General features: G+C 49.6%; 1 protein-coding gene across 1 annotated transcript in view; it reads right to left on the bottom strand.

Moving 5' to 3' along the window:
- SBNO1 (strawberry notch homolog 1) overlaps nt 1–14,328 on the bottom strand; it is a 189,397-nt gene that overhangs the window by 67,048 nt on the left and 108,021 nt on the right. The window contains exons 26-27 of the mRNA XM_082243098.1: nt 12,728–12,874; nt 12,536–12,630 (exon numbers count right to left, since the gene is read on the bottom strand). Coding sequence (XP_082099224.1) covers nt 12,536–12,630; nt 12,728–12,874 — 242 coding nt within the window. The remainder of the gene's footprint in view (nt 1–12,535; nt 12,631–12,727; nt 12,875–14,328) is intronic.

Genomic DNA, 14,328 nt, shown 5'->3' with positions numbered 1-14,328 from the left:
CAACACAGACAGACATCTCCCTGATGATCACGAAGAGAGGTTTATTTTAACACTGACAACAACCAAATTCAGGTCCCATGGAAGCAAGAGAGCTTCCCTCGGGGTGAGCCAAATGCCGTACCTCTTGAATGAAGGTGCGGACCAAAGAAAACGACGCCAAAGGTCATTGAAACAAGACGGCCAAGGCCGACAACTGACCCTTGGCCTTGTTCAGCACCAGATGCTGATCCATGCCCTTCTGCAGGAAGGCCAAGACCGTCGCCACCGAGAAGGAACGAGGGTTAAAACCATGCACTTCGCACCAAGCGATATATGCTTTCCAGGTGCGGTGAAAAGAAAACTTCCTTGAAGTGGCTTTGCGAGCCTCTTACAAGGTAAGAACGACCGCCTGAGGAAGACCTCTATCCCTCAGGACCTGGCTTTTAACAGCCATGCCGACAAAGCCAGCAACTGTAAAGCAGAATGGAAGATGGGTCCTTGAGACAGATCGTCTCGCACCGAAAGCCGCCATCGAGGTTTGATGACCATCTGAACGACGTCCGCATACCAGGACCGTCGAGGCCCGTCCAGAGCCACCAGAATGACTGACATCCATTCCGACACCAACCTGCTGAGGAACCTGGATAACCGTGGAATCGGAGGAAAGGCATACAGTAGCCGATAGCGGTGTCAAGGCACCACCAACACGTCTGCGGCGTCTGCCAGAGGATCCCGAGCCCTGGCCACAAACCTTACCACCACTTTGTGGAGACGGGACGCAAACAAATCAACGCCCGGGGTCCCCTACCAAGTGCACGGAGGTGAAGCACCTCCGGATGTAGGGACCATTCCCCTCGGTCCAAAGTCTGGCGGTGTAGATAGTCCCCCTGCCAGAGTTCCACACCTGGAATGAGAACGGCCGAGAACGCAGGTACCTGCGATCTGGCCCAGGACAGAATCACGACCACTTCCGTGGCTGCCCGGGCACTCCACGTGCTCTCTTGGTGACAGCCGTGGCATAGTCCATCTGTACCAGCACCGGACACCCCTGAAGTTGAGGTGACCACTGGAACAGACAAAGCTTGATCGCTCGGAGCTCCAAGACGTTGATCGGTAGTGAAGTCTCCCCTGCCGACCACTTCCCCTGGGCGCAAAATGTGCCCAGAACTCCTCCCCAGCCCGACAGGCTGGCATCCGTTGACAACTGTCCATAATAGAGGTCAGAAAGACCAACCCTGTGTCAAGGACAACGGCCAGCGCCACCACAGGAGATCCGACCTGGATGACTCAAGGAAATACTCCTTTCCAAGGACTGAGGTGTTCTGTCCCACCTGTCCAGGATCTCTGCTTGCAAAGACCTGGTGTGAAATTGAGCAAACGGAACTGCTTCTAAGGCCGAGACCAGCCATCCCAGAACCCGCATGCAGGTCCGCAAAGAGGAGGGATCGTCATTCCTGTGAGCTCCGATCTCCTCCCGCAAAGTCCCGAATTTAGTCCTCCGGAAGGAAGAGCCGAGATTGAGCAAAGTCCAGGACCATCTAGGTACTGGAAACGAGTAGAGGGAGTCGTTGCCGACTTCTGAAATTGAAGGCCCACTTAACTCCTGAAGTGTCTGAACCTTCACAGCCAGATCTTTTGCCAAGGTCACACGAGTTCGACCTTGCAAGAGGGTCGTCCAGGCAACCAAGGACCGCAATACCCCGAAAAACGCACAAAGCTAGACTGGAGACAACACCTTAGTGAAAACCCTGGGAGCCGAATCGAAACCGAAAGGCAACACCACAAACTGGTAATGCTCCTCAGCCACCGCAAAGCGAAAGCAGCTCTGATGACCCTCAAAAATAGGGATGCGGAGATACGCATCCTGCAAGGCAATGGATGCAGTAATTCCCCAGGCCTCAACGAGGCCCTCACCGACCAGATGGATCCTATCCTGAACGTCCTGCACAAAGCAGGTCAGGGACTACCTTGTCTTTCCTGGGCACCGCGAGTCAAAACCATGAAAACTTTTTCCGAAAAAGAACGGGTACAATGACTCCGTGTGCAAGCAAACCGTGCACAGCCCCCATGAGATCTCGGAGACGATCAGGGGACAGCTGAAGAATGGACAGGAGGAACCTGTCTGCGGGGCGAGATCAACTCGATCTTGTGCTCTGAACAAATTGGTTCCTGAAAAGAAAAACAGACGCCCCCCCCACAATGGGGAGGGCTTCACTTTAGGTGGACCAGGCTGTCAAACCGGACTGACCGGCGTTTGGCTTACCCGACCACAGCTCCTCGTGACCACAGGGAAGTGAATACGCTTCTCCTGCGTCCCAAAGGCAATCATGTGGAGTCTTGAAGGAGGGCCCCCTCCGCATGCAGGGAGGCTCTCCCTTGGTGACCTGGGGCAGACGAGTACTCTTGCCTCCCGTGAGCCCCTTATCAACTCAGCTAGAGTTACCCCAAAAAGACGATCCCCCCTCATAGGGGACCTCAGATGCCGTCATTTAGGACGCGTGGTCAACCGACCAGCACTTTAACCATGTAATACGGTTGAATCGCAATCCCCACCGCCGACAACCGGGCGACCAACGGAACCACGTCCAAGGTCGCGTGACCCAGGAACATCGCAGTGTGGATGAGCTGATCCTGCTGCGAAGCCCCTTGCACCATGTCATAAGCGCCTGAGAGGCCATCACTGAGGCAAAACACAGGTTTTAACAGGGAACCCGCCACCAGATAAAATGAGGCGGGCAAGCGCTTCCACACACCTATCAGCCGGATCCCTGAATACTGGGAATCCCCTACCGGCAGCAAGGTGGACTTATCAGCCTAGACACAGTGTGAACCCCTGCTTGGGGACACCGACCAACGTTCGTCTACCGCCTCTAAAAAACGGAGAGCGGGTGGAAAAAACGCCTAGGCCCCACCAACATGCGCTAAATGCGCTGCCACTGGCCATTCACGATCTCGTGAAAAGCCACCGGGCAGGAAAATAACCTGACCCAACTGTCTGGGGTCTGCAGAACCCGAGCAAAACAGACCGCTCACTTGACTGAGCTGGCGCATCGTTAAGATAGAAAATTTCTGTTAGGACGCCCATGAGAGCGTACATTGTAGCACGTTCCCACGCTTCTTCCCATGCTACCGAGGAGGACGATTCCCCCTCCTCCTCTCCCTCAACGTGGAGGAGGACCAGGACCCCTCAGGGGGGCCATCGTCTATGGCAACCAATTCGGGCTCAGAGTCCGAGAACTGGGAGGGCACAGGCCGTTTTTTATGGAGGAGCGTGTCGACATCAGCAAATTCACCTGGGATGCCAAAGTCGCCAGAGCAGCAGATATGGGGGCCAGGGGAGAGGATTCAGGTGTACCCGAAGTCCCCACCAGGTCCGCAGGGGATTATCACGAGACCATTTTTGCCTTAAATGAAAAAGGACGCTGGCCCTTTAAATCGGCGGTTCCCGAAAACTGAGACAAAGTCCCAGTTCAGAACACCTAACCAGCTCCTGAGCTAGGCAGCTTAAAACTGAGGTAATATCAGATGGGATTTTGGTAATGGCTGAGGGATGGCGTGCTGAGGTACAAAAAAGTTTTTTTGTATTAACCTGATAATTATCAGCCTACGGCTCCTGCAGAGTGCACCATTACCACTTAGTGAAGGCTAATACCATCGGGCGGCGACTGTCAAGAGGACGCAAGAGAAAATAGGATTTTAGGATTTTGGACTTACAGTAAAATCCATGTAACGAATGTTCATTGACGGACACAGCTCCCGATTCTTAACCATTGGGTTATGCTTCCCCATACAGGAGTAGGACACTAGGCAGGGCAAAAAACTTGACTATGCCTATTGGGGGGGTGAGTCCCAGGGGGTATACTCCGACTTACTGCTATAGGTGCTCAGTTTTGTTACCACGGCAGAGTCAGAAGAAAAAACCCAACCTCGATAGAGGGGCGGATGCTGTGTCCATCTATGAACATCAAAGAAATGGATTTTATGGTAAATCAAAAAACCGGAGTTTTTGTAAAATCTTACCGTAAAATTCCTTTCTCTGAGTCCTCCGACAGTCGCCGCCCACTCATACAGTCTTCACCAATGGGGTATTGACTTCCTCTCCTTAGGAGTAGCTAGGCAGAGACTTGTTAAAACAAAAGCATTTACATACACACCCATGGGGGCTGTCCCATTGGTCCAATACCCCCCCCCTGCAATAGCCATCCCAACTCAGTTTGGTAGCAAGCAGTTAAGTGTATAAGAAACCCAAAAGAGGGGCGGGGGAGGCGACTGTCGGAGGACTCAGAAAGGAATTTTACGGTAAAATTTTACAAAAATTCAGTTTTCTCTTACGTCCTCCGACAGTCACCGCCCACTCATACAGTCTTCACCAATGGGGATGTCCCAAAGCAGTGTACACATGAGGGGTGGGAAACGCAACCATCAGAAAAGGCAACGCAGTACCCATAGAGAACGGAACCTTACATGAACAGCAATGGAACCTTCTGGGCAACAAAAAAGCTCAACTGGAGCAATAACCCAGGAAAGCAAAAAAAACCAAGGGGGTAAACAACCCCAACAGCCAGGGACCCACACAAAACCTGGGTCCCCTACGGTACTGCTGCACAGAGAACTTTGCGGCCAAAGGAGGCATCAGCTGATGCCAGAACATTATGTAGAGTTTTGAAAAAGTTTGCACTGACGACCAAGTCGCAGCCTTGCACACCTGGGCCAACGAAGCCTGATGCCGGAGGGCCCAGGACGTACTCACCGACCTGGTAGAGTGCGCCTTGACAGGGAAGGGCGGTACCCGTTCCCTCAATGAATAGGCCTGAACAATTGTCTGTCTGATCCATTTTGAAATGGTCTCCGCAGACGCAGCCATACCCTTCCGAGGTCCCCCAAGAAGGACAAAGAGAATCCGATTTTTGAAAGGATTCAGTAGATCGCCCTGACAACATCCAAAGAATGCAAGGCAATCTCTTTAGGATGCTTAGGATTCGCACAGAGCGAAGGTAAGACAATGTCCTCATTGAGGTGAAAATCCGAAACCACCTTTGGAAGATAGGACGGGTTAGGTCGCAAGACCACCTTATCCCTATGAACCACCAGGTAAGGGGAGCGGCAAGACAACGCCGCCAACTCCCGACACTCTGCGAGCAGAAGTGATCGCTACCAGAAAGGCAACCTTTTTAGAAAGCAGAGGTAATGAAATTTCCCTGATGTTTTCACACGGGGAACGTTGTAACACGGACAGAACCAAGTTAAAGTCCCATGGAGGCAGAGGCTCCCTTCTAGGAGGGGCCAAGTGATGCACACCTTGAATGAAGGTGCGAATCAAAGAATTAGACGCCACAGGGCGCTGAAAAAGAACAGCCAGTGCAGAAACCTGGCCCTTAATCGTGGCCAACGCAAGGCGCTGGTCCACACCAGACTGAAGGAAAGCCAACACTCTCGCCACCGAGTATGAACGAGGAGAGAAACCAGGCAAAATAAGCTTTCCATGTTCGGTAATAAATCTTACCAGACGAGGCTTTTCTAGCCTTGATTAAAGTAGGAATGGCCTCTGAGGAGAGACCCCTGTCTCAGGACCTGGCTTTCAACAGCCATGCCGTTAAAGCCAGCGACTGTAAAGCAGGATGGAAGATCGGTCCCCGAGACAGCAGATCATCCTGCATTGGCAGCCGCGACGGCAAGGTGAACGATGTCCGCGTACCAGGACCAGCGTGGCCAGTCCGGCGCCACCAGAATCACCAGTATTTGTTCCGAGGCCAACCTGCGAAGGAACCTGGACAACAACTGAATCTGAGGAAAGGCATACAGACGATACTGATGCCAAGACACTACCAACGCAACCGAGGCGTCTGCCAGAGGATCGCGCGTTCTTGCCACGAACCTTTCCACCTGGTGGTTTCGCCAAGACGCGAACAGATCCCCACTTCGCACACAGCATCTGAAATACCTCCGGGTGCAGGGACCATTCCCCCCTGGTCCAGGGTCTGGCGGCTCAGATAATCTGCCTGCCAATTCTCCACACCCGGAATGTGAACTGCCGATATCGCCAGGACATGAGTCTCGGCCCAAGACAGAATACTGGTCACTTCCTGGGCCGCCCAGGCACTTCTGGTGCCCCCTTGGTGGTTGATGTACGCCACCACAGTGGCATTGTCCGTCTGCACCCGTACAGGACGGCCCTGAAGACGATCCGACCAATGAAGCAGGCACAGCCTGATCGCTCTCAATTCCAGCATGTTTATCGGAAGGATTCCTCCTCCGACCAAGTGCCCTGGGCAGATAGGTTGCCCATGACGCCACCCCAGCCTGACAGGCTGGCATCCGTGGTAATCACCGTCCACAGTAATGGCCGGAAGGACTTCCCGTCCGAAATAGCTGGGGACTAAAGCCACCACAAGAGATCCATTCTGGTTTGGCGACTCAGAGACACTCTCACGTCCAAGGACTGAGGTAGTCTGTCCCATCTGGCCAGGATCTCCGCTTGGAGAGACCACGTGTTAAACTGTGCAAATGGTATCGCCTTGAAGGCCGATACCATCAACCCCAGGGACCGCATACAGGGCCTGAGTGACGAGGATTCATTGTCCCTGAGGGACCTGACCTCGGACTGCAGGGTCCGGAGCTTGTCCTCCGTCAAGAACACCTTTGCTTGAGCAGAGTCCAGAACCATTCCCAAATATGGGAGATGAACCGAAAGAGACAAAGTCGACTTCTGAACGTTGATAGTCCAACCAAACTCCTGGAGTGTCTGGACCGTAGTGGACAGATCGCGCAGCAGGCTCTGACTGGCACTCAATCTTAACAGGAAATCGTCCAGATACCCCAAGACCGCAATGCCCTGTGCCCGTAACAGGCGCCAACACCTTGGTAAAGACCCTTGGAGACCAAAGGGTAACACCAGAAACTGATAATGATCCTCCGCGATAGCAAACCGGAGGTACCTCCGATGACCCTCGAAAATGGGGGATGTGTAGATACGCATCCTTCAGGTCGATAGAGGCCAGGAATTCTCCCGGACTCAGAGGCCACCACCGAGCGAAACGATTCCATGCGGAACTTTCGAACGCGCATGAAGCGGTTCAGAGCTTTCAAGTCCAGAATCGGACGCACTTTGCCCCCCTTTCTGGGCACAGTGAACAGATTAGAGTAAAACCCCCGAAACCTGTCCTGATGAGGCACTGGGACGATTACCCCCTGAGCGAGGAGATCCTGTCTTGCTTGATGCAGGTCTTGTAACCGCCCTGGGGTCAAATGAAGATTTGAGGGAAAGAATCTGTCTGCAGGCCGTGAAAGAAATTCGATCTTGTACCCTGATCGAATAATTTCCTGAACCCACCTGTCCTGAACTAGGAGCAGCCAGGGTTGGAGGAAACCACGCAAATGTCCCCCCACCCCGCCATTGCTCATTCACAGTGTGATGAAACTCAGTGGGGCAGGGAAAAACCTGCACTGCTTGCGGGTTCTGTGTGTACCAAAAGATGACAATGCCTGGAGGATTGGGCTCATCTAAATGTAGTGTTTCTTTAATGGCAGAAATCAGCGCGTCCATAGCTGCGCGTTCCTCTGGCGTCCCAGGGGGGGAATCATCCACCCCTGTAACCTCCGCCTCCCCCTCAGACTCTTGCGGGTCCTGAGAAGAGCAAGACCCTGAAAGGGGTACGTTACCTACAGCAACCATGTCACATTCAGAATCAGAAGAAAGAAATCCTAGGCCTTTTTCTAGCAGCACGTTCAGACATCAGCACATCCATTTTGGACACCAAAGTCGCCACAACAGCAGCCAAATTAGTCAGAGTAGAGGATTCAGAAGAACTTGAATCCCCCACCAAGGCTGGAGGGAATTTGCTGTCCTGGGATTCCATTGCAAAAAAAGTTTTTTTTTTTTTTTTTTTTATTAAAGGTACTGGCCCTTTAAGTGCGCCGCGGACCCCGCAGCACACCGCTACAATGACTGTGGAACACAGACCACCCGCAGGGACAAACTGAAGCCAGGAAAATTGCACAATGGAGGAAAAGAAAGGACAGCAGGACAGAGCCCTTCAAGTGTGTTACCAGCTCCTTCGGTCGCTCCTGAGTAAAGGAAGGAAGTGATGTCACCGCAGAGACTGAACTGAGGCTGCAGGCTAAGGAAACATGGATGCCTATGCAAAGCAATGGGAGGATTCGGCAAAATGGGTGCCGACATGTGCTCGGAATGATCGTTGCCACACACAAGATGGCTCCGCAAGGCACCAAACTACACTGCATACAATGCTTTATAAGCGCCCACAGTGAAGCCAGACATGCTGCCCACACCTAAAATGGAGGACCGGCGGTTTTAAACCCCGCAGCGGTCGCCTGGAGGTGTACCCACACTGACATCACTTCCCATCTAATCTCTGGAATGATGTTCTTTTTTGGCGGTACACCGAATCGAGTCTTGGAGCGCACGCTGGTCTTATTTCCGGTTTTCTGCGGTTCAAGGCTTATTTCCTCCAGGTGTACCCACTATTAGTCATATATTATATATAGAAGCACTTGTTATTTGCTGACAATATCTTTTGAAAAAGGCACGTATGCCGAAACATGTTAAGAGGACCTAGTCAGCCCAGCTGTTGTATACTTTATATGCTACTCTTTCACGGATGTCTGTAAGTGTATCAGCTACTTTTAAAATAAATTGTTTTTAGCAATATTACGCTATATATGTCCCCCTTCTTTTCGGATTTATCACCTATCATGTGGAAGTGGAGTCTCTGAGTGATTACATGTTGTCTACTGTGGTCGGTGAATCCTGTGGGGACACTCCATCATTCTTTCAAGCCTGTTTGACTCCTATACTATAAAGGTATTTGGGGTCCCATCCATTTGGTGAGCGCAATCTATTTTTTACCTTCACTGGTGTTGGGAATTGCTGCACAATTGATTTACACCATCTATTCGCGTTGGATTTCTTTTCATCACCATAATTTTCACCTTTATGGAAAGTTTTTGATTGGACTTTATATGTTGTCGGACATAACCATTATTTTTAGCGCTACACATTTATATTTTCATTTTTTACTGTATATCACTTTTTTGTCTAGTGACTGGTGTTAGCTGCTTATACACTTCTTGAGTTAGCGCAGTCATTTTCTTTTTATTTGTTAGCGTATTTTGATGGTTTGTGCAAAAGTTATTGCGTTTACTAACAAAGGGAAAGATTTTTGTCATTTTTGTTGTTTTTCTTTTTTAACTCGTAATGGCGGCGATCTGCGACATTGCGGCAGACAGATCGGACCCTTGACTGACATTTGACACTTTTGGGGTTACCAGTGACATTACTACAGTAATCCGTGCTATACATATGCACTGTTACTGTAAAAATGACAATGGCAGTGAAGTAGTTAACTGTATTGGAGAGGGAGGGGTTAAGTGTGTCCCTGGGGGCGTGTTTCTAACTGATTGGCTGTGGCTACTAGTGTAATAACAGAGATCAACGGTCCTACATAGTAGAACCGTGTGATCTCCATTCTTACACAGGGAAGAATGACAGGCAGCTTTGTTTACATTAGCCGCCTGCCTTTCTTCCGGTGTAACGGAAGATCGGGTCCGCTGGCACACACGCGGGGGGGGGGGGGGGGGGGGGGGGATGCGGCGCTCGCTCCCTAGAGCGCCTCACAGGCTAGCGACGTAGCCCTACGCCACTTTGCCTGTGAGGGGCTGACCGCCGCAGTAACTAGTCGTGCGGCGGTCAGCAAGCGGTTAACAAAGTCTTGCCTAGCTACTCCTAAGAAGAGGAAGTCAATACCCCATTGGTGAAGACTGTATGAATGGGCGGCGACTGTCGGAGGATGTAAGAGAAATTCCATTTTCTCTTTCGTTCACTGATGGACACCGCTCCTGTTTCTTCTTAACCCTTGGGACGTCGCAAAGCAGTGTCAAACATGAGGGGTGGGAAAAAGCTGAAAAAAATTCCCAAGGGTAACCATAGCCAAGCAGGTAACATGGAGCTCAACCATAAACAATTTAAGGGTGTATTGTTTTTTCAGGTGAGCTCCGAGGACCAGGTCCTCTAAACAGCAGCCAGCAAAAACTTTGTGGCCAAAAGAAGCGTCCGCAGATGCCAACACAACAACTTTACAAAAACTTTGTAAAAGAGTGCACCAATGACCAGGTGGCCCCCTCAAAACCTGCACCGATGGTTGATGACAGAAAGCCCAGGAGACACTAAGTGCCCTAGTAGGGTGCTGCTAAACCGGGAAAGGAGGAACCTGACCCCTGATTCAATAGGCCTAAACCACCTTCTGATCCAACTGGAAATGGTTGCAGAAGGAGCGGAAAACCCTTTGTGAAGTCCGTCCATGAGCACAAAGTTTGACTTCCTAAAAGACACCGTAGCTGCCAGGTACACCCTTATTGCCCGGACCACATCCAAGACATGCAAGGCAATTTCCTTCAGATGTTTAGGCTTGGGACACAGGGAAGGCAAAACAATGTCTTCATTCAAAAGATAGTCAGAGACCACCTTAGGAAGAAATGACTGACAGAGGCAAGGCGCCACCTTATCCTTGTAAACCACCATAAGGTGGACAGGATAAGGCCATCAGACCAGACACCCTACATGCAGAGGTGATAGCCACCAACAAGGTCACGTAAGCAGGGAAACCTCCCAAATATTTTCAAAGAGAAGTTTAAGTAGAGCTGAAAGCAACACATTCAAATTCCAGAGTGGCAATGGAGCCTGCACTGAAGGAAGAAAAAAAGGGACACCCTGATGACAAAGGTATGCACCAGGGAGTGTGTGGCCAAAAGGTTGTTGAAAAAAAGACTGCCAAAACCCAATACCTGGCCCTTGATGGTACGCAAGGCTAAATTCTGTTCAACCCCCCCCCCCATTGAAGGTTAAGATCCGATCCACCGAGGATGCACCCCAAGAGACTGACCCCACCCAATGTACATCTTCCAGATACAATGGTAGATCTTCCTAGAGGCAGATTTTCTAGCTTTTAACAGCGTAGGAAATCACTGATTCAAACAAACCTTCATTCTTCTGCACTTGGCGTTAAACAGCCAAGCCGTTAATGCCAGCGACTGTAAAGCAGGATGGAATATGGGTCCTTGGGACAAGAGATCCTCCCTGAGAGGAAGTCCTCAAGGAGCCTCGGCGACCAGCTGTACCAGATTGGCATACCAAGACCGGCTAGACCAGTCTGGAGCCACTAGAATGACTAAAATCCCTTCTGCCTGAATCCTGCACAGGAGTCATGCAAAAAAAAAAAAAACAAACCTTGAAAATGTTCCGAAGTCAGAACCTGGAACAATCGCCCCTTAAAGTAACAAGTCTTTCACTGCCCCAAAGAGACCCCGTAAGCGATCTGGAGACAAGTGCAGGTTGGAAGGGGAAAAAACCTTTCCGGAGGACAAGAATAACTTGATCTTGTAGCCTGACCGGATAACTTTGTGGACCCACTTGTCCGGTACCAGGGAGGTCCATGGACCTGGAAGCCAGCGAAGACGTCCCTCCACCCAGATAAGGATGAGGGCACCCCTTCATGCAGAGGCAGCCTTGTCCGCAGGTCTGGAAGAGCCCGCTCGTGGCTTGCCAGACCAGGTCCTCGTCAAACCTCCGGTGGAGGCCCCGAGTCTTGATCCCTTGTCTTGAGATCCTGAGAGATGAAGAGGCAGCTAAGGAGCCAAGGAGAATGGCCCATGTCTACGACGGGGCTCCTTGCACTTGGAAGCCTGCGGAAGAAGAGTGCTCCCCCCCCCCCCCCCCCCGAGAGACCCTTAAAGAGGTCATCCAAAGAAGCTCCAAACAGGCGATCCCCTACAAGAGGGAGATCAGATAAAGGCCTTCTTAGAAGTCTAGTCCACAGACAAGGACCACTGCTGATACAGACAGCCTAGAAATTAAAAGAGCCGCATCCAAAGAGGCATCACAGACAAAACTATAGCCCCTAGACAAGGGGAAGGTATTCTCCCTCCAGGTCCCAGCGTAAAAGCTTAGCCTACTCGGTCAGAGTTTGCGACACCAGGGCAATAGTAATTATCAGCCTAAGTGCCGAACCAGCCACAGCGCACATATGGTAGGCCAGAGCATTCGCTCTCTTATTCGCTGAAAGCCAGTTCATACGCTTCCTTGCGAAACTAACTCGCAGGCCAGCCCCCAACCAGTGGGGCTATGTCGCAGCTGAAGAATCCAAAAAAGTAGACCGCACTCAGGAAAAGTAAGATGAAAACAATCAAAACTCCTTTATTCTTCTTCGGTGCAACAGACAGACAGTACAATGCACATAACAGACGTGCCGGGTTGACGCGTTTCACGAATTGGATCGCTTACTCATAACCATACACGCTATGTCGCAGCTGACCTAGTGCGGAGCTGCAGTCTGCATGCGCTGCCCGGACTGAGGGGACTATAAGGATCTATATTATCCAGTTTGTTGCCCAGTCCAGCACTTGATAGTAGTACCTATGGCAGGAAGTGGAAGTATACAAAGATTATTTTTTGCTATTTAGGTAGTACTTAGATGTTATACAGAAACACACACACTATATTTAAACATCCAAGCTACCCAAACATTTTAAAACCAGAACTTACTGTGTACAGTTCTACATGGCCTGAAGTAGAATATCCTGGTGTAAGGAACTTCTTAACTTGAACCTTGCAAACCTTTTCATCCCCAGATCCAAGATCTGATTTAGAAGAAAATTAAAAAAAGGTTTCAAAAAGTAGTGTTTCTTCTTTTTTTTTTAAATACTAGAAGCATGCTGGTTAAGCGTTTTACTGTACCTAGAATTCCCATGTCATATCTGCCATTTTTCTTTGCATTCTGTATAACAGCATTGAGTGTGTCAGAGAAGTACTGAAAGAGGGCATTCTGTTGGTGGACTTCCATACCCAGAATACGGTTAAGAAATTTTCCAATGTTGTTGTAATCTGTTAAAAAAAAAAAAAAAAAAAAAAAAGAAAACCACATACATCTTTAGAAGTTAAAAAAAAAAATCCAATTAAGGTACAAATTCGCTCAAATATAAAGATGGATTTAATTTTTCTTTCCAGAACACTACACACTAAAAAGATATGTGAATGGTACATTGTAGTTATAAATTAGGTTTGCGTTTTGGTTAGGCAACCCATTCTTGATTACTGAACACGATTTAAAGCATGTGTGAAGTCTCAACAGAACTATCTCTCAATCGCTGGTTACCCTAAACCAAAAGTTCTATGCAAAAGAATCTGGAGAACCTTGCCTTGTATACATAAAACACAACGGTTCCCATATTCACAACGAAAAAAAACCTTTGGTTTAAAGACAAAAGCAGAAGAGTGTTTAAAAATGAAGAATAAAGGAAACTTGCAATGAGTGAACAGACTGCCACTGCTGACCTTTCCTTCATCCATATCAATTCTATTTCTATCCTGCCTAACCCTGCATTATAAAAAAATAGAAATATAAATGATTTCTCCAAGATCTTTCCTTCAAATCTCTTTGATGTCTGGTCGACAGACGCAGCCTCATCTCCATGAGCTGGGTGGGTTTTTGCTCCTCCCATCAGGAGTCGTCTAGGCAGTAAAATTTGAATACACACGCCCAGGGAGGCTGTCCCTCTAGGCATAAACCCCCACTGCACAATCCAGCACATCAGTTTAGTTTAAATGTGAAGACAAAAAGAACCAACCCCAAAAAGAGGGGCGGGTGCTGCGTCTGTCGACGGACATCAGAGAAAAAGTTTTTACGGTAAGATCTTACAAAAATCTTATTTTCTCTATCGTCTGTCGTCCATGAGCTGAGTGGGATGTGCCAAAGGAGTGTAGGTTTGAGGGGTGAGAAAAACGCAACCAGATAGTAACGGCAACTCCAAAAGGCTAAATTTAGCGAACATGGAGCTCAAACAGGAGCTCACCCAAAAAAAAAAAAGACCCCGAAGAGAAGTACAAACATTCACTTCTGAAACAGCAGCCTGCAACAACCTTGCGGCCAAAAGAGTCATCGCTAGATGCCAACAAATCCACCTTGTGAAAGGTGTGCACAGGCGACCAAGTTGCCTTACAAACTTGAACAACAGAGGCCTGATGACGAAAAGCCCAAGAGGCACTCAGCGCTGTAGTAGAATGTGTCTTCACAAGGAAAGGAGGAAACCTGACCCTTGATTGAATAAGCCTGAACCACCGTCTGCCTGATCCATCTCAAAAACGGTCGCAGCGGACGCAGCCAAACCATTGCGAGGACCGTCCGGAAGGACAAAGAGTCCGACTTCCTGAAGTAACCGTCAGATAAACCCTTATCGCCTAAACCACATCCAGAGAGTGCAAGGTAACTTCTTTGTGATGTTTAGGCTTAGGACATGAGGAAGGCAAAACAATTGTCTTCATTCAGGTGAAAATCCGAC

The sequence above is a fragment of the Pelophylax lessonae genome (assembly GCF_965119305.1).
Source record: "Pelophylax lessonae genome assembly, chromosome: 1".
Classification (NCBI taxonomy): Eukaryota; Metazoa; Chordata; class Amphibia; order Anura; family Ranidae; genus Pelophylax; species Pelophylax lessonae.
Note: the sequence above shows the minus strand (reverse complement) of the source record. Positions and strands in the feature narration are given on the sequence as shown.